Here is a 26,301-nt window from a genome sequence, read left to right on the forward strand (position 1 = left end):
TTGTTTAAAATTGTCAGGTACTACATTGTGAAATAAGTTTTTTGTCTGTTTGCTTGTTTTCTTCTCAGAATGGTGGAATATATATTTTATCTAACCAGAAGGGCTGTGATGGTGATCGTCTGTATTATGATGGCTGTGCCATGATTTCTATGAATGGAGAGACAATTGCACAAGGATCTCAATTTTCACTCGATGATGTGGTAATACATTCAACCTATAGATAACTATTACAGCTGAAGTTAGTGGAGCTACGGTTACGCTCAAGACTTTTCAGAAAATCTACTGATACTAGGTCTATGTCTCATAGACTAAAAATATGTTTTTACCGTGCTATTCAATGGGGTCAAAGGCTTTTTCCTCATTAAATTGCCCTGATCTGCAGTAGCTGTCCTGGTTTTGTGAGCAAGGAAGAGCTGTCACAGTGGAGCAACTTAATAAAAGTATTTGAGAATGTAATCAACATGTTTAGGAGAGGCTCTCTTAATTTATATTATTTATTCAAACAAATAAGTGTGAAGACTGCAGTGTTCTAATTATGACCTGCCTTGGTAAACGAAATGTTGGATAGGTTGATCGTTATTTAAAAGCCCCCTTTCTCGGTAATTCGTCATCACAGCTGTAGGTTTCATCACTTTTTGTGCCATGCTCCTCTCTTTCCCCAGTATGCTTCTTGACTTTTCCTCTAGTTCTTTGCTGCAACTGATGGTGAACTCATTGTTCAGCCATCTGACAAGTGCTATGTATTTGTTGTGGTTTATGAGCATCCTAGAGTACTCAGTGAATTGAGTCAGCTGTTCTCATTTTGTTATGTAAGTAAATCTACTGAGACAGAGACGAATTGTAAAGTGAGCAGAAAGATCTGTATTGGAAAAAGTTTTACATGCGTTTTTCTTCCCTAGCACTTTTTTTTGTTTGAGTCCAGTCGTGTCAAGCATGTTTTATCAGTCTGTGTGGAATCAATCTAATGCTGAGAGCCTCTCTACAGGAGGTGCTTGTTGCCACACTGGACTTAGAGGATGTTCGAAGTTACAGAGCAGAGATTTCATCTCGTAATTTAGCGGTAAGAATTCTTTACACAGATCAATTGTAAACTCTGCCAAGTTTGAATAGTTATTGAATTTAAAAGCTATTTGCATGTGTTGATGTTTCAGTGTTCTACAGATCTGTTGTATGGGTTTATGCTTCATTAAAATTTATGTTTGCCAACTCTTCTGTATTTTTGCGTAGGCAAGTAAAGTGAATCCCTATCCTAGGATAAAAGTGAATTTTGCTCTGTCATGTTCTGATGATGTAGCTGTACCTGTTTGTATGCCAATCCAGTGGAGACATCATAGTCCTGAGGAAGAGATCTGGTAAGCACACATTGAACCGATTACATGATAAAAAGTTTAAAACTAATGGAGATAAATACAATTTCTTTACATTTAACTAAAGACAGTCTCTCACTGGGGGAGTTGCCAGTTGACTTACTCAGGTCTCATCCCGTAACACGCTTGGACTGATGATATTCTGTGATTTCAGCCTTGGTCCTGCATGTTGGCTTTGGGACTACTTAAGGCGCAGCAAACAGGTAAGAATTGTTTTTTTGTTCTTTGTCATAGCCTATGCACCTTCTTCTGTGGTATAGGGACAGTACAGATTGCTTGTCCTGTGCTGCTGCTAATGGAGACTGATGTCGCTAGTTCATGGTGCAAGGTTAGATCTCACTGGTAGCTCGTTTAGACTTGAAACATGTACGCCGTGACTTTAGTATGCTCTGCAGACCTCTTCCTTCAGAGTCATGCTTTCTTTGAGAGCAATAGTCAAACATACCTCATTAAATGGGATTTCTTTTTCTTTGGAACACTATTTTTCCGTAAGAAAAAATATTTTTAATGGCATAGGAGGATGTTTAAAATAAGCAGAGTGACAAGAACTAGTAGTTCAGTTCAACGGTAAATTACGTATGAAAACTTCGGTCCTAGCTATGAGCTCTTCTGTATTGCTAGAATGTAAAGATAGACTGACAATTTTTATATCCAGAGGGTTTACATTGACGCCTTGTTTGGATTTTTCCAATTGTTAAGAGTTTAAGGGGATTTGCTAGATCTGTGGGATTTTTTTTGTGTTTGTTTGTTTTTCTGCAGAACATAACAGATTGAATAATGCATATGTAACTTACTAGAGTGTGTTTCTGAATGGTAAAATACATGGTTTTCTGACTTTGTATTTTTGAATTTCTTCCTTGCTTTGTTTTCAAGGCGGGATTTCTTCTACCTCTTAGTGGTGGAATTGACAGCTCTGCTACAGCTTGCATAGTATACTCTATGTGTCACCAGGTTTGCCTGGCAGTCAAGAATGGAAGTAAGTAGATATACGTATCTGGTTAGCCATAGTTATTACTGATTAAGGACAAATTAATATTAGTTAGGTGCAATAGATGCAAGGGTTCATTAATAGTAGAATTCTGCCCAGCTTTAATGATGTCTTTTGCATCTCTTCAGAAATTCCAGAAAAACAGGTTCAGATTTCAGGTTCTTTGAATTGGCTTAATAGCTTTCATTCAGGGCTTAAGAACTGGGTGTGAAACTCAGACTGGTTTCTGTCTAAAGTATTGTTCAAGATGTTGGCTGATGTAGTTTTGGGATTCCATTTTGAGAATTCTTTCCTCTATTAAATTCAGCACTACTGAACATGGCTGGGCATGGTTCAGGCCCTTTGTATAAGTGGAATCATGTTTCTGTGGAGCTTCTTTAAGGCATAGAACAAAAGGATTTAATATTTCCTTGTTCAAAATTAGAAGCAAAACCAGGATTTATTTTTTTAATATATGAAAACATGTTTGGAGAGTTAGATGAAGTTACCTTATTTGTGAGGGTCAGTGTAAAGCTTATTTGGAATATAAGAAACTTAAAATATATTTACCTACCCTGGATAGTAGGAGGACAACAATTTTTACTCATTTTATTTATTTTCCTTTGTCTTCAGATGCAGAGGTGCTGGCTGATACACGCAAGATTGTGCATGATGAGACCTATGTCCCTGAGGATCCTCGAGAATTTTGCAAGCGTATCTTTACCACTTGCTACATGGCTAGTGAGAACTCCTCCCAGGACACTTGCAACAGGGCTAAACTTCTGGCTGAGCAAATAGGCAGGTAGAGATTGGGAAGAAATAGGAAAAAAACCCCTCATCTTCTGGAAAAGACTTGCATATAAAGCTTTCAAAGTCTAAAATGGCAAAAATAGGAGAGGAATACTAACTGTGTGTAAGAAGGATATTATTACACACATTATTTAAGCGTGTAAATGTGAGGCATGCTTGGAATCATTTGGTGAAGAACATAAAAATTTGGAAACAGACTCTGGAAAATGTTATGTTTTCTTAATGTTCTTCATACCAGATCTGAGTTAGTAGCAGCCTTAAAACATCATTTTATGGATGTGTGTATTTGTTTGTTTTAAGAACTTTTTAATGTTTTTTATGTAGTCGGACTGTGCTAGTTGAGTCACTTCTGTTTGAATTCTTGTCAGCTATCACATCAACCTGAACATAGATGCGGCTGTGAAAGCTATTGTGGGAATTTTCAGCATGGTGACAGGTCGAACTCCCTGTTTTTCTGTCTATGGAGGGAGCAGCAGAGAAAATCTGGCACTCCAGAATGTGCAGGTGTGTTTCACAAATGCTTTGTTTAAAATAGTACAAAATGGTAAAGTAGCACTGGGGCCCTTCCTTTCAATTGCTGTGAAGATCTGAACACATCATGATACATTCCTAAAGATTTATGGGCTTCCACTGAATGCTTGTCTGCAGCGGAAATCTACAATCCCATATAACTTGGAAGATAAGATAATTTTTACATGTGATTCTTAAAACCTCATGGGATGGTCAGGAAGAAATAGTACGTGCCTTTATCCCATCAACAGCATTAGTCCAGATGTTGTTTAGAAAAACAGCAGAAAGTCGCCAGGTCAGGAAAATGAGCAGCAAAGTGTTTTCATAGATGAGTCTTGAGTTAGTAGGATTGCGGCAGGGCAAGACTTAAAAATTTTGCTGATATACATTAGACTTAACTCTGGTTAACGGTACCAGCCTGTAATAGGCACTGTGTGAGATGTCAGGCTTACCTATTCCAATTCCTGGACCTTCTCAGTTTGAGAAGGTAGATGATCTGAATGTGCTTAAACAGCTTATAAAATGGCTTATAAAAACGTAGCTCAAATACAAATTTCTACTTAAACTTTTTCATTGTGACAGAACAGATCGGTGCTGTACTTGGGTACTGCTGCTCTACATATTATGTAGAATCACAAAAAACATAGCTGTCAAGTGATTTCCAAATAGCTTCTAGTCCCTGGCTGTAGATGTACCTTCCATTGTCTTGATAGTTTTCTTTTTGGCCTGTTCTTAAAAGCTTCCAATCGAAGCAGCCAGTCAGCTTTAACTCTGGCTAAATGTTGATTCTCTTGTTTGATAGCATTTCTTTTTTTTTTTTTTTGTTACTATTTTTATTTTTAGCCAAGGATGTGATTTTTCTTCCCCTGTTATTACTAGATAACTCCATCAGTCTTCTCAGGAAGAAAACATTGCATCTTTTATCATTTTTTTTGGCAATGACATAGGCTTGGTGACAAAATAATGTGGTGAATTGCTTAACATCACACACAGTTGTAGCTAGAGCTGGAGGCTGAATTTATGTCTGTGTTCAGTATTGTTACCTTCCTTGGAAAATGTGAGTTTTGGAGTGGGGACAGAAATGGAACTTCTTAGAAATTTTGCATAAATGTGGTTAGTCTAACACTATAAAAAGGTGTGTTAGATGGTTTATCTGCATATTTTATCCTTCTTGGATGCTTATCAGTGCTTGCAGGAATCACAGCTACTCCCCATTCTACAATTCAGAGTAGAATAAACTTGCCCAGTCACATTTGTGGCACTAGCCAATACTGGATCTAGCTTTCCCAAGTGCATGTTCAACGTCCCCTCCACAAGACAGTCCTTGCAGCAGCAATTAGCCCTCTCACATTTTGTTCTTTATGGGTTTGTTTAGAGAATTGTTAATTAGATATGATTGGAGAGAGATAAATTAACAAAGTATTTATTTTTTTTCATTTTGCTTTGTAGGCTCGAGTAAGAATGGTCCTTTCCTACCTGTTTGCTCAGCTGACACTTTGGACTCGTGGGATGCCAGGGGGACTTCTGGTGCTAGGATCAGCCAATGTGGATGAAAGGTTGGTAAAAATTAGAAATCAAAAACCAGGTGAACTGGGAACAGGTCAGTGCAGTTCTTTAGCTCTACCAAATCCCAGTGTATGCTGTTACCTCAGAAGAGGTAAAAAGCTGAGAGTACACAGATAGCAGTGAAAAGAATAATAGTTGAATCAACCTGAATGGCAAAACTGTGTATTTTTCAGTTTACAACCAAAGTACTGTTGTAGTTTTCCAAAGAACTATTACTTCCCTCAGCAGGTCTGTTATATGTTATATTTTCAATTCATCGATTTGGAGTTAAGTTGTGAACTTTGAATTGAAAAATTGACTTCATAAATCTGGAGTACTGTCATTAGAGCTGGCTGTTGGAAGATAAAGATCCTGGGACTGATAATGTCAAAAGTTTGGAGAGTAGCGTGCATTGATTCTAGGAGTTTGGATTATTATTATTATTATTATTAATAATAATAATAATAATAATAATAACAATAATGATATTAATATTATTATTATTTTGAATGGTCAGGACGGTATTTTAATTGTTTTTTCACCTAATATATTACCTTAGTGTGGGTATTTTAGTAGTGCTTCATAACTGTTTAAAATATCATCTTCCTTCTCCTGTCAATTTCATGGCTTTAGAATAGCTCTTGTTCATCTGCACACCTGTTTGTCCTTTATGCATAAATATGCTAACATTATGCAGTCTGTCTGTCCCTGTATTCATATCACATATGTAATCTATCTAATACAAGCTGTTGTATAGCATACTAATGTTACATTCTTCTGCATTACATAACATTTCTTCTCCTGCTCAGTCTCCGAGGTTACTTAACGAAGTATGATTGTTCAAGTGCCGATATCAATCCCATTGGTGGAATCAGCAAGACTGATTTGAAGAACTTCATACAATACTGTATTGAAAACTTTCAGCTCACAGCCCTCAGAAGGTGAGTAGTGAAGCAGTGACGTTTGGTGTCTGTGCTGCATATTGTGGATTTTTTTTTTTATTTTTTTATTTATTAACAGAGCTAAATTGCAGTAATTTTGCAAATGCTAATAAAGAAAAGGTTTTTGCCCATCCCTGTTTTTAGATTATTGTGCATACTTACAGAAGACCAATCTATGTGGCTGGGCGCCACAAGTCTTAGGAGTTACTGGATATAAGCATTTGTGTTGTTTAAAACCACTGAGGAAACTGGACAGATGTTTTATGTTTTGGGTATAGGCATTGCTTTATAAACCTGAAACAGCTTGGAAGTACCACTTCTCAGGGCTATCTAGTCAGCTACTTAAGTCCTGAAGAAAGTTTGAATAAAGCACATGATTTTTAACAAACCCGACAGTCTAGTACTAATGAGACTGGGTAGAATTTACTTTTCATCTTCCTCTTACAGTATCATGGCAGCTCCACCTACTGCAGAGTTAGAGCCCCTGGTGGATGGACAAGTGTCTCAAACTGATGAGGTAATGGGCAGTGACTTTAAAATGCTCTGGTAAGCTTTATCCCCAGCCTTGTTTTTTGTCCAAAAAATATTGTTTGCTGTTCTATGTATCCATGTGTCTCACTGAGTGTGTCAGAAAATGTCTTTAAGATATTGACTAGACACTAACCAGTGTCTTGCACCAGCGTTACCTGTGTTGACAGCAGTCTACAAAAGAGGAAGTCAATGGCTTTTTGTTCGTTTTTTGTTTGTTTTCTTTGTTGTTTGTTTGTTTTTTTTTTTAATCACTCTGTTGTGGACACTTGGAAGTATGGGTGTTCTGAAATTTTCCAAAATTTTGTTTATTTTAGAGTTTCTAAAGTTTAGAGTTTCAAAAGAGCAAAGGGTTGCTTATTTATAATTTCACGTATTTCCTTGTTTTGACATACCTTACTGACATATACTGTATTGAAGCTATCTAGAACAGAAAATGAACAGATCTTTCTCTGGAAAGGAATGCTTTCACTAGCCAAATAAAATGTATTCCTTTTAAGAATTTCAGATCTCCCATTTCAGAGAGATCCCAGTTCTTTTCTTCTTTATGTAATATTGCTCTTCTCTTGTTTGTTTGTTTTTTTTTTGATCATTGGCAATTTAATTTTAGTGTTTCTTTGATTAAACTGGGTTATTGTAATTGGTCATAAAACTATTAAATACGACTTGCATGGTTAAGATTTTCTGTGGTTCCTGTGTGTGATTGCAGGCAGATATGGGGATGACATATGCAGAGCTCTCCATCTATGGCAAATTGAGAAAGATTGCAAAGGCTGGACCGTACAGCATGTTTTGTAAGCTGATTAATATGTGGAAGGAAATTTGTACTCCAAGAGAGGTAATGCACAAAATAAAAATCCAATTGTTTAATGTCTTTGCCAATATAGAGTGTGTTTGGAGAATGTTCAAGTAGAGTTCCTCTTACCTGAAGGGGTGGTTTAATTACTCTCTTGTGTTTAGAGATATTACACAGTTGTAACAGAGTACACTGGAAAAACTGTTGTGGCTTTCCTAAATTAGTGTAGTTTGTTGTTTGTGTTAGAAATTGTTAGAACTGTAATTGGGTAATTTGAAAACAATTACTTTGCAACGGTACCTTCAGGGGAAAATTATTCCCTGAAATATATGTGGCTAACTGCTCTTGAAGCCTTGCTTTGAAAGAGTATCTACTTTGCTGTCATTAGGTTCTTATGTTTCTTGGGCATAAAGGAAAATGTTCAGTACCTGAATCACACAGGCTAGTGATTATTGTTAGGTTTCTTAAGAGGCACTTTGCTACTGGTAAATGTTAGAGACAGAGACCAAGGTGGTGTCTGAAAATGGTCTGAAATACCTCTTGTAATAGAGTCATCCAGAGTGATTCCTACTGGTAGTGGTAGGTAATTTACGTGTGTCTTAATGGTGGGAAATGGGTGTGTAAAGCCAGAACGCAGTCTCCAGAATACTGTGCTCATGTAAGATCTAAATACTAAGACGCTTTAGCTGACTGAAAGCTATATTCTTTTGTACACCAGGTGGCATCAAAGGTTAAGCATTTCTTCAGGATGTACTCGGTGAACAGACATAAAATGACCACCCTCACTCCTTCCTACCATGCTGAAAACTACAGTCCAGATGACAACCGGTTTGATTTGAGGCCTTTCCTTTATAACACCAGCTGGTCCTGGCAATTTAGGTGTATAGATAAACAGGTAAATGTCCTCGGCCTTGTGTATGGTTTTATATGCAAAGCTCTCTCGGTGGGACAAGCACAGTTCCAGTGAATCTCCAGCAGAGACAACTAACACTTAGGATAACAGAAATCTCTGTTTTTTTCATATAATTCTCTGGTTTTAATGTGATTATTTTCTCCCATTGTTTAGTATGCTTGCCATGCTGCTAGCAAGGCAAGAGGAGAAGAAAAAAAAAGATGAATTTGTGTATTAAGGCTAGAAGCTTCTATGTTACGCCTGTATTCATGAAGTCCTGTGATAATACAGAAAGCAAGCTGATTTTGGTATTTTGGTTTCAGTTCAGGACCTGTCTGAAGGGATCTGTTTAATTGCAGGATTAAGAGAACCTGCACGTGTGTGGGGGGAAAAACCAGTAAGAGGCAGCAATTCATTGTAAATCCCACCTGCTTCTACAACAGTATCTCCTTTGAACCTTTAAGTCAGTTAACTCACAAATATGTTTGCTCAAATACTGCAGAAGTACAGTGCTTAGTTTGAGCACTGCGAGGTGTGGAGGGGCTCAAGCAGCTATTGTAACTGTAATCTGCTTATCTCTTTGTAGTTTTCAGTCACACCTCTGACGTAGTTGTAATGCATTTATTTTATGGCAAAAGTATTGCGCTGAAGAATTTTAGCACCTTGAAGTTTTCCCTGCCAGAGATTTTGCACCTCCGTTGCTTTTAAGAACATGTTTATATATGTAATAAAATATTAATTACCTCGTCTGTGAAATGCCAGACATGCTGTAATAGCATTTTACTACCTTGAAACCTTGGATAAAAGCTACCATGTGCAGCATTTTTGTAGGTCTGTATATTTTTTTCTGTAATTCTGGAGTCTTTCCCACTGAAGCTCAGGAAAAAAAGTTCTTTTGGCCTTAGTGTGAGTTGAGTAAAATATTTTTGAAGGGTCTGGACCAACCTGTAATTATTTAATGCTTACAGAAAATGTGATCAAGATCTTTTAATGGTTCAGGATACTGCTACAGTCTTTAGCTCGATTTGTATGTAGTAGCAGTTGTGCCTGCAAGAGTATCAGCCACTGCAATTTATTCTTGAAAATCAGGAGTCGAGTTCAGGGAATAATCTGTTATCTGAGCACCAGTATTTCAGAAGTAACTTGAACTGATAACTTATTATTGTGAATAGCCTTTTGCAAGGCTGGAAAATAATGACTTGCAGTAATGAGTCAAATCTGTACTATTCATGAAAGGGAATGCTGTCAGTTTCCACTTATTATGCATATTCAGCACAACTGTACTTCTGAAGAGAATTGCTCCAGGACAATGTCTCACTGGTAATTGTGCTTAATCTGCAGTTACGGTGTTTGTTTTTTTTTATATGTTTGTATAGTAGCAGGACTGTGAAAACATGGCAAACTCTGAATGACATGGTTCTGCCAGAAAACATCTTTATTTAGGCAACACCAGGTTTTCCTGTAAGAGTCATTCTAGCGCATGTGGTCATTTGTGAATGGAAGCTGATTTGAATGCTAACACCAGAGAAATCTGTTGGATTTGTGGAAAATACTTTTCTACCTGTGTTTCATGGGGTAATCAAGCCAATCCGGTCACTCTATTTAAAGTGCAAAATTTCCTCTGTATTTATTGTAGAAGGAACAGTGGAAAGACAAGGAGGTTTAGATGGCTGTGTTTGCTGGGAATTACCAGATCGGCCCTTTGAGTCCTAATGCCAGTCAGCTCTACTTGGCTGAAGGCTCCACCTGGGTGAGGAAATTTCTAGTAGTTTAGATCAACCCTTGGAGCTGCAGTGGCACTGTCTGTAGTTTCTAGTATCAAATTATGGCTGGGTAAAGGTTATGTGGCCAGAGCATGTACTGCAACAATTTCTAATAGTCAAAATATTCATTGAGGTTTTAATAGCTGGCAAAATTTGACCAAACAGTGACATAGCTCAGAAGGAAGCTGACACAACCATCCCCAAAGATTAGCTATCTGCAGTCTGTCTTCTGATTAATTTTTTTTCCCAGTGCTTACTGGTCATACCACAAGAATAGCCACATTTGCTCAATCCAAAATGTCTACCAGTTTGAGTAAGTGTGACCTTTTCACAACCAGCAGCCGATGTTGAGGGAAGAACATAAGAATAGTGTCTTTGTATTATAATTTCCCACCCCTATATCTCTCCATAGATTTTGGGAACATAAAACTGAGCTTTCCAGAGCTGAAGAAAACATGCAGACTATCATATTTAATTGTTGCTGTTGTGATATCCCCCATGAGCTTGTGGAATCCTTTCTGAAACTATTTATATTGTTAACCTTAACAATAGCTTCGCTAACCATAATGTGATTTCTCTTCTTAAGTCTCAGGAACAGTGAAGGTCAGTCTTAGAAGGATGTGTGCATGTGCACAAGAAGCATTTTTTTGTGTTCATTTTTTCAGTTTCTGTTAAGAGCAGGGTTCCAGCTTATGGCCTGATCTGATATGTCAGCTGTCATTGAAAGGGACAGACTTGTTTCCCTTTCTATTTATCCAGACTTCCCCTGAGGTGGCTTGGGTACTTGTCTTACTCCTTTGTCAGCCAATGAAGAAAACTAGAAATGGATGAGAGCAAGCAGGTGGGGACAATTGAGAGGGTGGGTTGGGAGAAAGTTTGGCTTTCTCTTCTGACTGCAACTAACAGAGCCTGTACTGCTGTGTTGTCCCTTGGAGTGTATCCCACTGTCACTTCCTGATAAATCTGGGCTCTACACTGACTTGTGATGGAAGTCAGAAAATACAGGAGATGTTAAATGCAACTTAATTTAATTATACTATTGAATCTGTTTCTTTTTAACTTACAGGTGTCTGATCTGGAAAAAAAGGAAGAAATTTCTGTAGTCAAAGATGTCGAAGACTGATTTGTTCTCGTTTGATGCTGGTAATTAATTTGGTAAATGATGTTCAAAACTAGAGTATACTGTGATGATGTAGAGATGACCCAAACAACAGTGGAAATTACCATCGTAAATGGTATTTATAATCAAGTCCTTTTTCTTTTTTTTTTTTTTTTTTGATTGACTCTGGTTTATTCCCAATACACTTAAACCCTAGTTTGTCTAAAGAATCATTCATTAAGGATTTTCAGTAGCTACTTCAATTGATTGAAAATATTTGGATAAGCCCATCAAATATAAATGCACGGGAGTCTTGTGAAAGTGTATATGCATACAAATACTGATTGGTTCTAATGACTTGGATATGATTTTTAGCAATGCTCAACTGAAAGAACAAACCATGACGGTTCTGGCATGTGCTGTTGGGGGGGATCATTTCGCTTTTCAATAAACTAGTAATTTTACAGTAATAATTTACTCAGTTCTTATTTTACATGGCTTTTATGTATCTAGCATTAGCTGTGTAGACTGTCCCAGTGTTTGAATAGCTGTGTAAGGATTAATTGAACAAGGTAGCGGAAGCATATCCAACTTGAAGCATATTGGTAACGTCCTTATTAATGGCATCCAATCTAGAGTTCAGCTTTTTGTTTTGCATTTACTTGCTGTGTAACTAGAGGCAATTCATTTCAAAATCTCTGATTTAATTTCCTCAGAAGAGTAATACCAACTTCGCACAAATGTTCAAGGACTGTTTAATGGTTGCCACTCTTTTTCAGCTGGACTTTAAGGATTTTGAATTAAGTTGTCATGGTGTCAGACATTTTTTAATGTGTAACTCAATTTACCTGAAATAAAAAATGTTTTCTGGCTCATGGTATGTTGGAAAGAAAACACAAGTGTGCTATCCACGCTACTGCTATTCCTACTTGTTTAAGTGCTGACTGGCCAGGAACTGAGTGAAGTCTGTTGTCAATGACTATGCAGTCAGTGAATGGTTTGACTTGCCTACATAATCATTTTACTGTTGGAATCAAGTTTGCTGGGTGTAAAACATCTGGAAGTGGAGTGGGTTTTGCAGAAGGAAGTATGAAGTGAGCTTTGAGTTTAGTTAGTGTTACCATCCTCTCACCTACTGCTTCCAAAAAGTTATTTTAACTTCACAACTTCATTAATCTTTTTAATGGTCCAGAGCTATGGAAAAATAAAGGAACAGGCCTATCCTTGCACCATTTTTTATGTGAGTCCCTTTTCTGTTCATTTAATGTCTGGCCATTTCCTTTGCTTTTTTTTTTTTTCCCCCATTGGATTTGAAAGATGTGTTTTTAATAGAGGAAATTAAAAATGAATTTGTGAGGCTTTGGGCAAACAATGCTGTAACTGCTACAGCAGGGGAGGTTAGACCAAGCTAGACTTTTGTTAAAATAGCTGTACATTGTGCTAATGGAAAATGTCTGGTAAATGTCATGTTCTCCACTGTTGTTTTCCACATTTCAGAGACAGGAGAGTTGATTCACATGGAGTTAAAGATGTTACATTGTTTTTGGTAGGGTTATTATATGCTGTTGGTTTAAATACATCATTAACTTACCTCACTGGACACTGATGAAGTAAATTGGACACACATGAAGGAAAATCCCAGCTCAGATTCACCTTCCAGTAGTTGGGTGTTTCCAATTCTTTAAGCTGGAGGTAAGGGGTGACTTTTGAACAGGAGTTCAGCGGGAGCCTCTTGCACATCCCAAGTCTTGCTTGCTTTCTTCCTCAAGCTGTCGCTTCCCTCCCTAGCCAGCCAGACACAGCAGGAAATGGTTTCTTTCCAGTCAGCAATAGCACAAGCAGTAGGCTGTTTCCGTGCCCCCCTGACCCTGTGGTTACCCTGAGCATTTCAGGCAGCCAGCAGAAGGGCACCAAGTTCCCTAGGCAGTGGCACTCAGGCCGGTTGTGCAAATGGCACTTCACCTCCTCCTGGCCGTGCTGACAGGCGCCTGCAGCAGCCCTGCCATGCCTGCCTTGAGCAGGGCTGGCCCTTCCCCTCTACCCCAGCCCTGCACGGGGGTGAAGCCGGTGAGAGCTGGCCCGCTTTTACCACCGCTTTCCGCTCGGGGTGTGAAGGGGAAGTAGCGGCGGGCGCCCTGGCAGCCGCAGGGCGATGAGGATCGCATCGCATCGCCCCTTTCCCCCTCAGGCTGCCCCTGTCAGGGGGAGGCGGCGCCCGCCCCTTCCTCCCTTCCCGCCCTCTTCTGCCTCAGCCCGGGGGCGGCGGGCTCGGGGCGGTGCTGCCGGGCTGCGGCCGCCACAACGGGGCCGTGCCGTGCCCGAAGGGGCTGTACCATGCCCGAGGGGGCTGTGCTATGCCGAGGCTCCTCCCTGAGGCGCCGGTCACAAGCGGCGAGGGCGGCCGCCCTGCTGCTACCCCGTCCCGTCCCGCCCCGTCCCGGTGGCGGAGCGCAGCCCAGCCCCAGCCTAGCCCAAGTCGCCGCTGATGGAGGCGGGAGCCGGCGCCGAGACGGAGCCGCTGCTGCCCCCGCGGAGCTGGCTCCGGAGAGCCGAGGAGGGTGAGCGGGGGGCGAGGGGCGGCCGGGGCGGCGGGAGCGTGGCTGTGGAGCCCCCCTGAGGGCTGCTCCTGTGGGGGCTCCTCCTGTGGGGCCGCCCCGCGCTGCCCTCAGCCGCGCTGTGACTCAGCGCCGCTCGCCGGCACCGAGGGCTGGCGGGATGGGACAAGCGCCCGTCCGGGCAGCCAGCGCGGAGAATGACCTTTTAACAAATAAATAATTCGGGAACTGCCTCAAGTCATCGCTTCTTGGGAGTTTCCGTGCGTTAGGGCGAAGAGGTCGCTCGGCTCCTGCCCTTCTGAAATCCTTGGGGTCAGCGCTGAACTTGAAGCGTCTGCTTCACAAACGCGGAGCTTCTGCTGTGCCTCGTACCCGTGAGCTAATGCTGTGCCTTTAAACAACTTTATTCCTATCTCCCTGCCGCGGCGAGGCTCCAGCAGGATAAAATCTGCCTGCACGTGACAGCACGAACCTTGCTCGCCGCCGCCTATGTGCCATTTCCCTCACATTGCGGGTTGAGTTGCAAGCGGTACAAAAGCCTGGCTTGTGCTCGCATAAACGGTGACATTTGGAAGCTGTCTGCAGAAAGTGGTGCTGCTGAATCATGTGGAACATAATTGTCAGGGACCCAAACCAGCGGTGCTGCTGGCGCTGCTCGATGAGCAGCACGGGGAGCGCACGGGATCGAGGCGTCCTGCGGGGTCCCTGGCCTGGCACGAATTGCCCCTTCAGCCTCACCCCCTCCTTGGGAAGGTGACACCAGCAGTGTTTTTTATGTCTGTAGTCCCCTAATCTTTCTCTGAAGGAGACTCTTCCTCATAAGTTGGCTTTAACTGCCTGTCTTGTTGGGTTAATTGCCAGGTTAGTTATTCACAGGTCATAAATCAAGCGAATGCGAGCGATTGACCTTTATTCTTAACTTTGTGCATGTCTTCATATAGGCTTAGGAATGGGTTTTGAAACGTCGCATGGAAACTAATTTACAATATTTTATTTCACTTTGTGAACTTTTACCTCTTTCTATGTCTTGAACTCCGATCTGCTAGCTATGGCAATAATAACTCTTGGGACTTTTTTTTTCTTTTTAAAGGACTTATTTCTGACAAATTTCTGTTGGCTTTGGAGAGAACAACATCAATCTAAACCTTAGTACATTTAACAAACAAAATAAGAGTCTAGAATGCCAGTGGCTCATATTTCCAGCTTGGATCCCCGCTTTATCAAAGAATAATATTGTTAAAGCTCCATTAAATAGAAATAAATCTTTGCTGTCTCATTTAGGGGTGATTTTCTTGAGACTGATGAGGATGTAAGGTCATACAATACAATGCACGGTACTTACGATTTCTCTCTCCATATAAAAATTATCCCAGCCTCGCGCTAGTTATTTATTTACTAGCGTAACGTAACTACTTAAGCTAAATGGAAGAGCGAAACTTTTTGCAAAATAAAGGCAGGTAAATGATGTGCTTTGAAATTATTATTACTATTAATTTAATGCCCAGTGCTGCCAAACGTGACAGGAGTTGTCTTTCCGTATTTTCTCAGCGTGTGTGTGTTTATACAGTGCTGTTTATTGTGAGAACCGTGGCTGCGCAGCTTCTGTTCGCTCAGGTTAACTGTTAACTAAGCAGGCTGCGGGTCTTATCCAAAATGCAGCAAGTAATTCTTGTTTCTTTTTAACGTTATAGCTACTGGATCGGATAATGACCTTTATATAAACCAAGCCGTAGTATTTATAGAAGACGCGATACAGGTAAATACAACTTGTTTGTTAGCTTTCCGTGCTGGGTATTTGTCATGTGTTCTGATAGCTTCCAAGTTGTTTTTTTTTGTTGTTGTTCAGGCAAGTTCCACATAACATTGTCTTGTTTTACAAAGCTAAATCAGAATATCAGATTCCTGTGGTATGCAAGTTTCAGTGAATGTCTGCCTGGACTGTGCATGTTTTTGCACAGGGTATTTGTGCTGAACTAGTGTCTTCTTAAGTTTGTCAAAGCAGATGCCGATTATGTTGATTTGTGGGTGGGTGTGCTTTGTTTTTTAATAAAGCCCTTACTGCTAAGAGCAAGTATCTGGGCAAACCCTGTTATTTGCATCTAAATCTGGTTACAAAGCTTGAGAGTTGGCAAAGCTTGAGGTTGGCTTTAAGCAAGAAGCTGGAACTTTAGCTGAGCTTACTGCCTGTGCAAGTCTCCGTTTTTGTCTGTGTCTGTCACAGCATACTTCTGAATTTTCTTGCCTTCCTGTTATTAGTCATGGACAGTGTGAATGCTCGAGGACAGTTTTGCAGCCCTTTTTCTTTTGGTTGGGAGATTTCAGGAGTTCAGATATATTGAATGCATGCACACCCTTCTGACACTTACTACTTGGAGGAGGCAGAGTAAGAGCAGCCCAGGGGGGCTGTGGAAGTTGAGGTCTTCTGTTTCCAGAATTAAATTGTTTGCATCTTATGGCTTTTTGGAGGGCAAGACAAAAGAAGATCCATGAATGGAAGGAATGCAAGAAAGGTGAACCAAAAGTCTGGGCCTCTGTAACAATTATATAGAACAGTACGCACTGAATTATTACGGATGCTGTTATATGTAATGAGGATAATGCTTGCTTCAGATAACTGTCACGCTGATTGTTTATCCGATCAAATGTGCAATCTTTAGATTAGGGAAAACTTCAGTAGAATCGTTCCCATTGCACATATGTGGGCTATAGCTAAGGTGCACTCATTAGTGAGTGTCATTTTAATAATAATTTGTACAATAATTTCTTTATCTTATTGTCCAACTGGATTTGTCTTAAGCCTTATTGATTAGAGCTTGGTTTATTTTTGCAAGTATATTTTTGTCTTTGAGACAGACCACGTGTAATATTTGAATTATCCTTTTTTGCTTTCTCCCTACAGTATCGATCTATAAACCACCGTGTGGACTCTAAATCCCTATGGCTTTATAGGTGGTATTATTCAAGAATTTGCCAATGGTGAGAACTTGTTATTCTTATTGATTTTTAGTTTAGGACACTGATTTTTGTGTTTGTGTGTTATTTTTATTAAATAATTAGATAATTGTGCACTTATCCTTAAGAACTTATAGTAGGAAGCAAGTGGGTGACTACACGTGGACATGGTAGAAGTGGAAAGCAACAAGGCATACAAAAAGTTTTCTAAATGTCTATTTCTAACTGTACTAAATATTAATAAGATTGTTGTCAGTTTCAAAACGACACAACGTAAGGTTGTTTGGTTGTCAGCAGTAGTTATTGTAATGCAGACAACATCGTGCTAATTAGGTGCTGTGTTATGGTGCAACCAATTTGAGTTAAAGATGATTTCATAAAACTTGATTTTCTTGTAAGAAAATTGTTTGACTGTAAATATTTTGTTATTCATTTTGTTTATTTTTGTTCATCTCTACCCAAACAGCATTTTGAGCTTGACCATTACTATAATCCTGGCTTTGGCTTTCATTGAAAGGCCTTCTTCGCTTACTATCACATCAGATGTACGATACCGCCTTCCTGCCTGGGATCCTCCATGTGGCCTAACAGAAAGCATCGAGCTGCTTTGCTTCCTCGTGTTCATGATTGATGTGTCTGTGAAGGTGAGCATTGCTTTTCTCTGCCACTGAATGAAATGCTATGTGTGCTGGTCAGCTGAGTAGGTTTAGTCAGTGTTGCTTTTATATTTTGGGAGAAAGGTTGGAGAAGTGTTATTCCAATCTTGGATTTTCACAATGAGATTGCTTGCAGTGTTGAAGTCCCTCTTTTAGAAGAAATTACTGCAGCTTTAGCGAAAAACTTTTTGTTTGTTTGTTTTTTAATAGAAAATGTATGGCTACTTCCCTAAGAAATATAAACTCTTTTTTGTGTGGAGTAAATAAAATTCATTTTACTAGGAATACAATGGCTTTGGCTTGGTTGCTTGTTCTAGGCCGTAAAAATTGGCATACATAATAACCAAACAGAACTGTTCTTTAGATCCTTCTTTCTGGAAGATCTTTTTGTGGTTACTAAATGGACTTTTTTCTTGCATGCAAAGAATTCTTCCCACATGGTTTGCATTCACCTCTCTCTTCTCTTGATGTTTTTTAATTATTATAGAAAAATTCTGTGATCAACGTGGATTTCAGGGAACTCTTTATGAGCACTACTGTAGAACTATGAATACTTGAAAAACGCTTGGTGCTGACTTTGTTAGGGTATTGGAATTTATTGTTAAAATAAGTTGTGGTTTTTCTTCTTCTCCCTCTTCCCTTCAGAGTTACTTAGTTGGATGGGAAGAGTTTTGGAAAAATAGATGGCTGATGGCTTATATCCTGACATTAATTGTTTCCCTTACTGACTGGGTTGTATCACTGAGTTTCGTCTGCACAGAGGTAAGAACTGCTTGCTGCTTTCTGCAGAAACCATCAACAACATAGATGTGGGGAGAGGCAGAGGAGGAGAAGCTGCTGAGGGATACTGATCAGGGCATGTGTTACCCCTGGGAACTGCTGACAAGGATGAGACCAAGTAACAAAGAGGTCATCCTAAAATGTTGAAAGAATGTATTATTTAAGCCTATACACGTTTTTCTTCAAGTTAGCTAGATGTTTATATCCTTTTCATTTATTCAAACACAATAAATATAATATGGCTGGAATAAGTTAACTGTCAAGGCTAAAGATTGTGCATATGTTGGAAATGTGCCTTAGAAGAAGTGATTCTAAAATCTTTGGACACGGTAGTGGACAAGTAGCTTGAACAGCAGGTTACAATACCAAGGGGTGGATTTTTGCTGTTGTATGGCACTGAGAAGACTGATGCTAAAATGGAAGATGCTGAAATACTTGAAGTAGCAGGCAAGTCAGAAATAACAGAAATAACTTGAAGTCTGGAAAGCGTCTTGAATGTACAAATCAAGTAGATTCCTTGCTTTAGGTTATGTTAAGGAAAATCAGGACAATCACCTATGTGAGTTTTGTCAGAGGCAGGAAAGGCTGTGTAATAAGCAGAGCCTGTGATAAAATAAAAAACAGAAAAAAACCTGAACACTGAAATCATTTGCTTTCGAAATGTGTATCTATTTCTATTGAAAATAGCTTGCTCTTGGTACTCACTCTTGAAGTGGACCTTGGCAGAAAATAGGAAAATGCTATCTCTCGACCTTCTTGTTACATAAAGTTAAATTGTTTATAATTAATGGTCTGGTGAAGTTACTGAAACTTCAGTGTGCATTTTTAAAGCAATCTATCATTCCTTCAACTTAAGATTTATAAAGTCTTCTTTGTGCCTTTTCTAACACCAGAGGGACAGATTCAGCTTCTGAGCACAGCCCCTTTGTGTTACACTGTTGATTTTTGTTGATGTGCATAATTTTTTTACAAGCCTACATTAAAAATGTTTGTGGTACAAGTCTTATGGGAACTCAACATGTGATCCCTTGTTTTGTTTTTTGCAGACTGTGAGAATAAGAAGAATTCTTCGTCCTTTCTTTCTCCTTCAGAATTCTTCAATGATGAAGAAAACATTAAAAAGTATCAACAGCACATTGCCTGAAATGGCAAGGTAGGTAATAGCATAGAAAACATCCTTGCAGAGCAAGCATGTCGTTACTGTTGGTATTCTGGGGTGTGACATCTGAGCAGCTTTCTTCTTGAGGCCTTAGGAAAGTGGTTGGTGAGATCCGGTAGTGATGGATGGAAAGTTGTGGTAACTTCTTGGCCCCTTTAGTCTGTAAAATTTCTCTAAAATGCATGTGATGTGATGGTGTGTGTGACATATAAGGTCTGATTGAGTGGAGTTCTTTTATTCTGTGTATGTTGTGTACAGCCCTTTTGTAAGAGTTATGGGTACTTGCCTCCCAGTCATGAGTGCCCCACAACAAGATACTTTTGTATCTATAAAGTATACTATGCTTTTTTTTTTTTTTTTTAAAGAGTGCTTTACTTCAGGTTTTTAATTTCGAAATGGTTTTAGCAAAATATATGTTAGATCTTATCATTAGAAATGTTGAACTGGAAATGCCATTGGTGAAATGGCAACCAGACAGCATGATGCTTCTTGAGAGCGTTCTTCCTGTTCGCATAGGTTGTGTTACATACAGCTTACAGATCTTGCTGTCCTTGCCTGTTACTTCTCACACAGGGCATCCTGGAAAGTCAAAGGCCTATGCAAACCAAGGTGTTATATTTGTATCCTCTGATCAAAATATGGTTCTAACTTCAGACAAAAAAAAAAAAAAAGAGATGTTAAACTCTCATTGACCTCAGAACTGTTCAAGCTAACACTGTTGTGTCCTGAAGAAGTGATTCTTCTGAATCAAAGCTTAGATGATCTGTTATCTCCGTGTAGTTTTAAGAAATATGCCATGTAAAATATCCTTGTCTTTTTACATGGCATATTTTTTACATTTTTAACAAGAGATGTTAATAATAAAAATGATATTAATGTCTATGATCTGTTCTTTCCAATAGCGTTGTTCTCCTACTAGCTGTTCATCTGTCTCTCTTTACCATGTTTGCCATGCTGCTGTTTGCTCGAACAAAGGTAACCAATTATATTTGTGCATTGATAGATCTCTGCTTTTTTTTCTTACTCATGTTGCTGCGTGTCTAGTTTTCTAATCAAACTGGTGAAACTTGTTTCCCCAGGAAAGGTCATTTTACCTCATCAGACTCGCTGGGATGAGTTTAAAGTCTGTTTAGAGAGATTTAAGGTCTTAATAGTACCCTTATGTAGTTCTGCTTATGTAAGTGTGCATTAGAAGGCTCTTAGTATAGTGTTAAAATCTCATCATCTTTAGTGCAAATTTTATTTCTCCAGACTTCCCTTTGCTTCTGAAATGATAATACACTTTACAACTCCACAACTGCAACTTTGCACTTTGCCATATTATTTTATTAGTTTAGCTCTGCGGCTCAGAGCAAGGTTAGATGGTTCCATGCTAAAATGTGGTTGATATCTTTGTTTTTTTATGGTCCCACATATTATTGGTATTGATGCTGTTACCACAGGTGAGAAGTTTAAAGTCTGCTCATACAAGCAGCTTCTTACTACAACTCTCCAATTTGGTCCTTTGAGTTACTTTTTCTGCTTTTGTTGAAAGTGCCAATACTGTTTTGTGTCCAAAGCTGTTAATCTTGGTGCTTTTTTGTTTGTATGGTCACTCACTACTTTTTTTCTTTTCCTTTCCCTATCTAGCTTTTTGCTAAGTTTACTTTCTTCCATGTTTTCATATCTTATCTACGGTACTGGTATCCCTGTCATTGCCTTGGTAGGTTTTTGCCTGTATTTCTCTGGTGTTTTGGCTTTTGATCTTTGTTTCTTCCTATGTCTTATTTCTCTTCCTGCTTCCCAAAAGCAGATTTGAAATTTTGTGGTTAAAATCACTTTTGTGTTCCAGTGCTCTTGGTATGTTCTTTCTCCTAACCTTCCTGTATCTTAATGTATCATACTCAGGTTTCATGTTCTTTATTTTTTAGGGCCTTCCATAAATGTATTTGTATGATCACTAAGACTTGTGCACTTCTTTCAGTAATCTTAGTCCTTTCCTTAGTCAGTCTTGAACCTTAGTTCCTGCTGCAATTTGTACTTAGCTTGCTTCTAGTCTTCCTTATGGTCAGGAAATTCCTTAAATTCTTGTTATAGAATATCTGGAATTACAAGCAGAGCTCTACTTTTCCCTTTTTTTTAGTTGCAATCAGTATATCCAGCATTATCTTTCTATGTCACATCTAATTTCCATTATAAGCTTTCCCGGATGGAAATGCGGATGGAAATGTATTTAATATACCTGTATCAGTCAATTTTATACATTTAGGTGAAAAATAACAACCTAGGGATCCTTTTTTTTTTTTCTTTTTTGATTTCTGGCTTGATACCCATACAAACCAATTGTATCTAACAAGGCAAAATACTCAAAGGATGTCCTAGAAGTACATTCAATAATGAAATTAATGCCTTTAGTTTTCCGTTTGTTTTTGTTTGTTTGTTTTACATATTTCTCCTGGAGGTACAGTTTGCCAGTCTTCTCAGCAGATTTTGTCTGTTTACTCTGTACTGCAGGATTCATGTTTGTATTGTTTGTACTCTGCATATTTTTTTTAGCTGTCAGTACTTGTTGGGGAAAAAAAAAAGTATTATCCACATTGTGCCTCCCAGTGTGTCTTTGATGGAAATCCCTGATGCTATCACGGCTTCAGCAGATCAGCTGATGTTTTCCACTGAGCCACAAAATACTTCTGAAGACTGTAGTCACCAGAGTAATTGCAAATATTTTTTGGGTGCTGTAGCACTGATCTTGGTTTTTTTTTTTTTTGTTTTTTTTTCCCCCCAGGATGTTTAAGCTCTGTGTGATGTTTTCATTGATACCATACAAAGCATTTTGAATTATGTCCCAATCTTTTTTCAAGATAGATCAATTATATTTTCTGTATGCCTAATAACTCCTGTAATGTGTACCAATTCTGGTCATTTTGTATCATTTTATGTTGTGTGCTGTTAGTTGTGTACATCTTTTATTTCCTGTAAAACTAGAGAAGATGAGGGCTGTCCTTGCAATTGTGCTTTAAGTACGTCTTCACGTACTTTATTGAAGAGGAACCTAAAACTGTGTTCTGTGCAGACCTTGAGCTGACTGTAATCAAACATGATCTGCCACGAACGTGAAGGCATGACTGGAGAGAAAGGGGAACACTTACTTTCCAGTCAATGCTAATAACTTTGTGCAAACAACTAATTTGGTCAATGTTGAAAGTTTTCCATTCAGAATTCAGAGGGAAAGTGAGAGAATTGAGAGAGACATTTCACGTTTAGTGAGTATGCTAGGAGCTTCAGGTGCTTGAGCATAGCTCGAGCTAGGCAAGAGTCTTCTGTAACACGGAGGTTAAGGCAGTTCTTCATAACTGAGGAGGCCATGGAGTCACCTGGGTGTTGCTATCCCTGTTTTGTTTCTATCCTTTGGTATAGACAGGGTTTGTTTTAGTATTGTATCCTCAAATTGTGTTATACTTCTGGACTCATCCTGCAGTAGAAAATCAGGAGTCATTAGTTCTCTGCCTATGCTGAGGTACAGCATTGTCTAGCTGGACTAAAAAGCAAGCAGTTCCTAATTTACACACAATTTTTATGCGGACTGAGATTGAATATGGGATTAGTCTGTGTGATTTATTTTATTTTGGGGGGCGGGAGGAGGGGTTGGAGGTTAAGGGATGTCAAGTTTAGGGAGTTCTTTTAGCTCCAGTACCCCCCAGTATTTCTTTCAAGCTAAAATATGATGCTTTATCTATCAGTCAAGGGTGGCTTTAGATTCCTGTACTGCCTTCTTGTGACACTGTTGTCCTTCCTGCATTTGAGATGTTAGATGTGACCTCTGTATTGAGCCTCCTGTGTCTGTTTTAGCTTGCTGTTCTTCCTTATGTATTTTATTTTCAGTTAATAAGTGAAGCGATTGCACTGTATTCCTACACGTTGTCCTAGTTTTTATGCTTGCCTTACGTTTTTCCACATGGTAGATTTGACTGCGTGCATAGTAAATTGATAAGTGAGAGAATATCTGTATATTTTTATTTTCTTGGTAAGACAGTTTTGGTGATTGTTCATGTTTCTCTGGTAACAATGAGCATCTCTCTGACTAGGATGGCCAGCAGGATAAGGAATGGGTGGGATATTTTCGGAATTTGCCTGATTCACTGACATCACTGCTGGTCCTGCTAACTACAGCAAATAATCCTGATGGTAAGCAATGTGTTTTGGAAATAGTTCTTGTCTGTATTTTCAGTGAATCATGGCATATCTTCAGGCTACTGTAACTGTTCTTTCAGCAGATAGCTCTTAGTACACCCAGAGGAAGGTTCTGTAAGATTTTTTTTGTGCCTTAAGTAGCAGGATTTTTCTATTTCCCATGGTGTAATTCATGTGTATCTATATGCAGCTATGAAGTCGAGCAATATAAGAGCTTTTACTGTTTACCAAAAAATTGAGATGTCTCTGTTTTATTTCTCTCAAGCATAAAATTCATAAATACTTTTTGTTAAATCTGATACAGTCATGATTCCAGCGTATTCTAAGAACCGAGCTTATTCAATCTTCTTCATACTCTTCACTGTATTAGGTAAGTTGCTGTGTGTCTTCGTTAATTTAAATGCACTGTAACTTTAACACCTGTGCATACCAGATAGGAAGTTTTATTTTTCTAGAGGTTTTATCACAAAGTTGTTTGTTGTTTTTTTTCTTTTTTGCCTTTCTTCCAGTTACAATGTAGTGTCTTGCAAGATAAATTTCAGGGAAGGCACTTATAAATGGTTTGTTTTTAGTAACATATATAGGAGAACATATATGTGACTTTGTATTCAATGTTAAACTTTATTTTAAGAAAGCAAATTGAAGAAAATATTCTTTTGAATTCAGGCCTATGATTTATTATGTATGTTGAAACTTCTTTTCAGTGTTTATGTGATATGTACTGATATTTCTTCATTCTTAAGAGGGAAAAATGTGTTAAGCTTGTGAATCTTACATTTATTAATGTGTTTGAAAAATAGCTACTTCTGCTTTATGAAGTATGCTTGAAATGTATCTTTTTGGTGGCTATCCAAGGCTTTTTTGTCGTTTTAGGGGAGAGAAACATTTATATACTGTGTTGTACTTTGTAAAATGTGGAAATGCTTAGATTTAAATAGCCAGCAACCTAAAATCAGAGAAACACAATGCGTCTTGAGAAGCAGAAATGTATTCCAATAATTCTCAATGATTTTTTTTCTTCGATAGGTAACTTATTTCTGATGAACTTGCTTACAGCAATAATATATAACCAGTTTCGAGGATACCTTCTGGTGAGTAAAACATTCCCCACTTCTGTGTTCTATCACAACTTTAGCACTGTGAAATCCTGAGTATTTATAGTTTTAACTGTGTATTAAATCAGTATGCCAATCCGGGTTGTAGATGCATTTTTAACATACTAAAGGCTCTTTAAACGCCTGTGTTTTTACCTGTACGTGCTGTTGTAGCTTGATCATTCTATGAGTAAATCACCAGTTTGTATACTTCTGTGTGTTCTGTAGATGTGCAACTTTGACAGTCACAGGAAGAAAAACCAACACTTAAAAAACTGAATGAGGACAATTAACAAGTAACTTAAACTTGTTCTCCATGTAGAAAACCTGCAGTACTATTTTAATAGCTATTGTTGCAATTCCTATCACTTAATTTCTCTAAGTAGGACAGGATGAGAAGCCTTCAATAAAAAAAAATCGCTGATTAAAACATGTCCTCATTTAGTATTTTTACTACCACCTTACTGTGGGTGGATGTAAAGTTAGAATGACTGGGGCAGTCTCTTGCTTCTCGGAGGTGGATTTGAGTGTGGTAATTGACTTGTACCAGAAGCAGCTGCTGGTAGGCTGTGTGTAGATACCTGGCCTTTTGAACTAAGATGTCAGAGGCATCTGGATAGGCACCTAATCTGTTCCTTGTAAAAACCTTAATTTTACTGGGGTACCTGGTGTAAGTTGAAATGGTTTTCAAACCACTGAATTACTGTAAGACTTGGATTCTCTGGAGATGTTTACGCAGTAGAAGACAAGAAACTACTAATCTTTGTTGCTTAATCTTCCTTCCTTTCTTTTTGTGTTATGAGCTAAAACCAAATTGCTTTCTGGTGTAGTAGTTATTCCTGTTGGTACTCTGCTTACACTCCATGTGATGCCAGAGTCATCAGTGCACTACTTCAGTGTGCTTCTAGAAGATGCCTGATCATACGCAGTGCTTCCCTTTTTGTTTAATAGGAATCTGATGTGTGGTGTAATGACCTTTTTTTGACCCATGTATCTATATCAGAGAAGTAAAAGGTGACGAAGTAGATGTAGTTGTGCAAGGAACATGCAGTCTGTGGTGGTGGTTAAACTCGATGCTAAAAGTTTTTTTTTTTTTCTCGTGTATTAACAAGTTGTGTAGTTTCCTTTGCTGCATTATGAGCACCAGTTTTGTCTCCAGCTGGCAGCGTAGTCTGGACTTCCCTAGCAGGAAAGGTTGTAAGCTCTTTTGTTTTCTGTATGAGATAGAGTAGCTATACAGTCTGGGAGGAATTGTAATGAGCTAAAGCAAGAGTATTTTAAAAAGCAAGGACAACATAAATCAAATTAAAGGTGATCTCTGCTACTTCCAATAAAATGTTCTTTTTACAAGAGGATGAATTCTGTGCTGTTTGAAAACCATGTAGCTGACTGGAGAGGTGGGGAAGGAAGAGGCTGCGTGGGTGCAGCTGGAGATTTCCAGAACCGAGTTTGTCACCAGCAATGAATGTAAACTTGCAAGGTGCACCACAGTTACTTAGCAGTTAATACACGTAGTAGATTAACTACTACGTGTAGTTAAGATTAGAGTAGTAATACAATTAACACAGTGCTAGGCTAACTAGCTTATCACACTGATGGTATGTGGCTGAATTTTTGGTCAGGCAATCATCAGTCAAACGGGGAGCTCTCAGGCTCTGCTCCTCAACAGGATCTTGCTGAGGTACCATCTTCTGTGTTTTTTTTTTTTTTTGTTTTG

The 26,301-nt window shown here is 38.8% G+C and overlaps 2 protein-coding genes across 3 annotated transcripts in view; both read left to right on the top strand.

Annotated features, from left to right (window-relative positions):
* NADSYN1 (NAD synthetase 1) overlaps positions 1–12,098 on the top strand; it is a 19,579-nt gene extending 7,481 nt beyond the window's left edge. The window contains exons 9-21 of one of the 2 annotated variants that reach the window (XM_038179780.2): positions 69–200; positions 986–1,060; positions 1,228–1,352; positions 1,522–1,570; positions 2,241–2,343; positions 2,968–3,136; positions 3,513–3,648; positions 5,104–5,210; positions 6,009–6,140; positions 6,588–6,657; positions 7,378–7,506; positions 8,183–8,359; positions 11,186–12,098. In XM_038179780.2, coding sequence (XP_038035708.1) covers positions 69–200; positions 986–1,060; positions 1,228–1,352; positions 1,522–1,570; positions 2,241–2,343; positions 2,968–3,136; positions 3,513–3,648; positions 5,104–5,210; positions 6,009–6,140; positions 6,588–6,657; positions 7,378–7,506; positions 8,183–8,359; positions 11,186–11,242 — 1,461 coding nt within the window. In that variant the 3' untranslated portion in view covers positions 11,243–12,098. Of the gene's footprint in view, positions 1–68; positions 201–985; positions 1,061–1,227; positions 1,353–1,521; positions 1,571–2,240; positions 2,344–2,967; positions 3,137–3,512; positions 3,649–5,103; positions 5,211–6,008; positions 6,141–6,587; positions 6,687–7,377; positions 7,507–8,182; positions 8,360–11,185 lie in introns of those variants that run through there. The other variant, XR_005266092.2, reaches the window with a different exon arrangement.
* Positions 12,099–13,562: 1,464 nt separating this feature from the next.
* The window catches only part of TPCN2 (two pore segment channel 2), a 29,862-nt gene continuing 17,123 nt past the window's right edge, over positions 13,563–26,301 (top strand). The window contains exons 1-10 of the mRNA XM_027458079.3: positions 13,563–13,776; positions 15,465–15,529; positions 16,673–16,749; positions 17,192–17,369; positions 18,027–18,143; positions 19,208–19,314; positions 20,223–20,295; positions 23,385–23,484; positions 23,795–23,860; positions 24,517–24,581. Of these exons, the coding sequence (XP_027313880.2) occupies positions 13,704–13,776; positions 15,465–15,529; positions 16,673–16,749; positions 17,192–17,369; positions 18,027–18,143; positions 19,208–19,314; positions 20,223–20,295; positions 23,385–23,484; positions 23,795–23,860; positions 24,517–24,581 (921 nt within the window). The 5' untranslated portion in view covers positions 13,563–13,703. The remainder of the gene's footprint in view (positions 13,777–15,464; positions 15,530–16,672; positions 16,750–17,191; positions 17,370–18,026; positions 18,144–19,207; positions 19,315–20,222; positions 20,296–23,384; positions 23,485–23,794; positions 23,861–24,516; positions 24,582–26,301) is intronic.

The sequence above is a fragment of the Anas platyrhynchos genome, chromosome 5 (genome assembly GCF_047663525.1).
Source record: "Anas platyrhynchos isolate ZD024472 breed Pekin duck chromosome 5, IASCAAS_PekinDuck_T2T, whole genome shotgun sequence".
Lineage (NCBI taxonomy): Eukaryota > Metazoa > Chordata > Aves > Anseriformes > Anatidae > Anas > Anas platyrhynchos.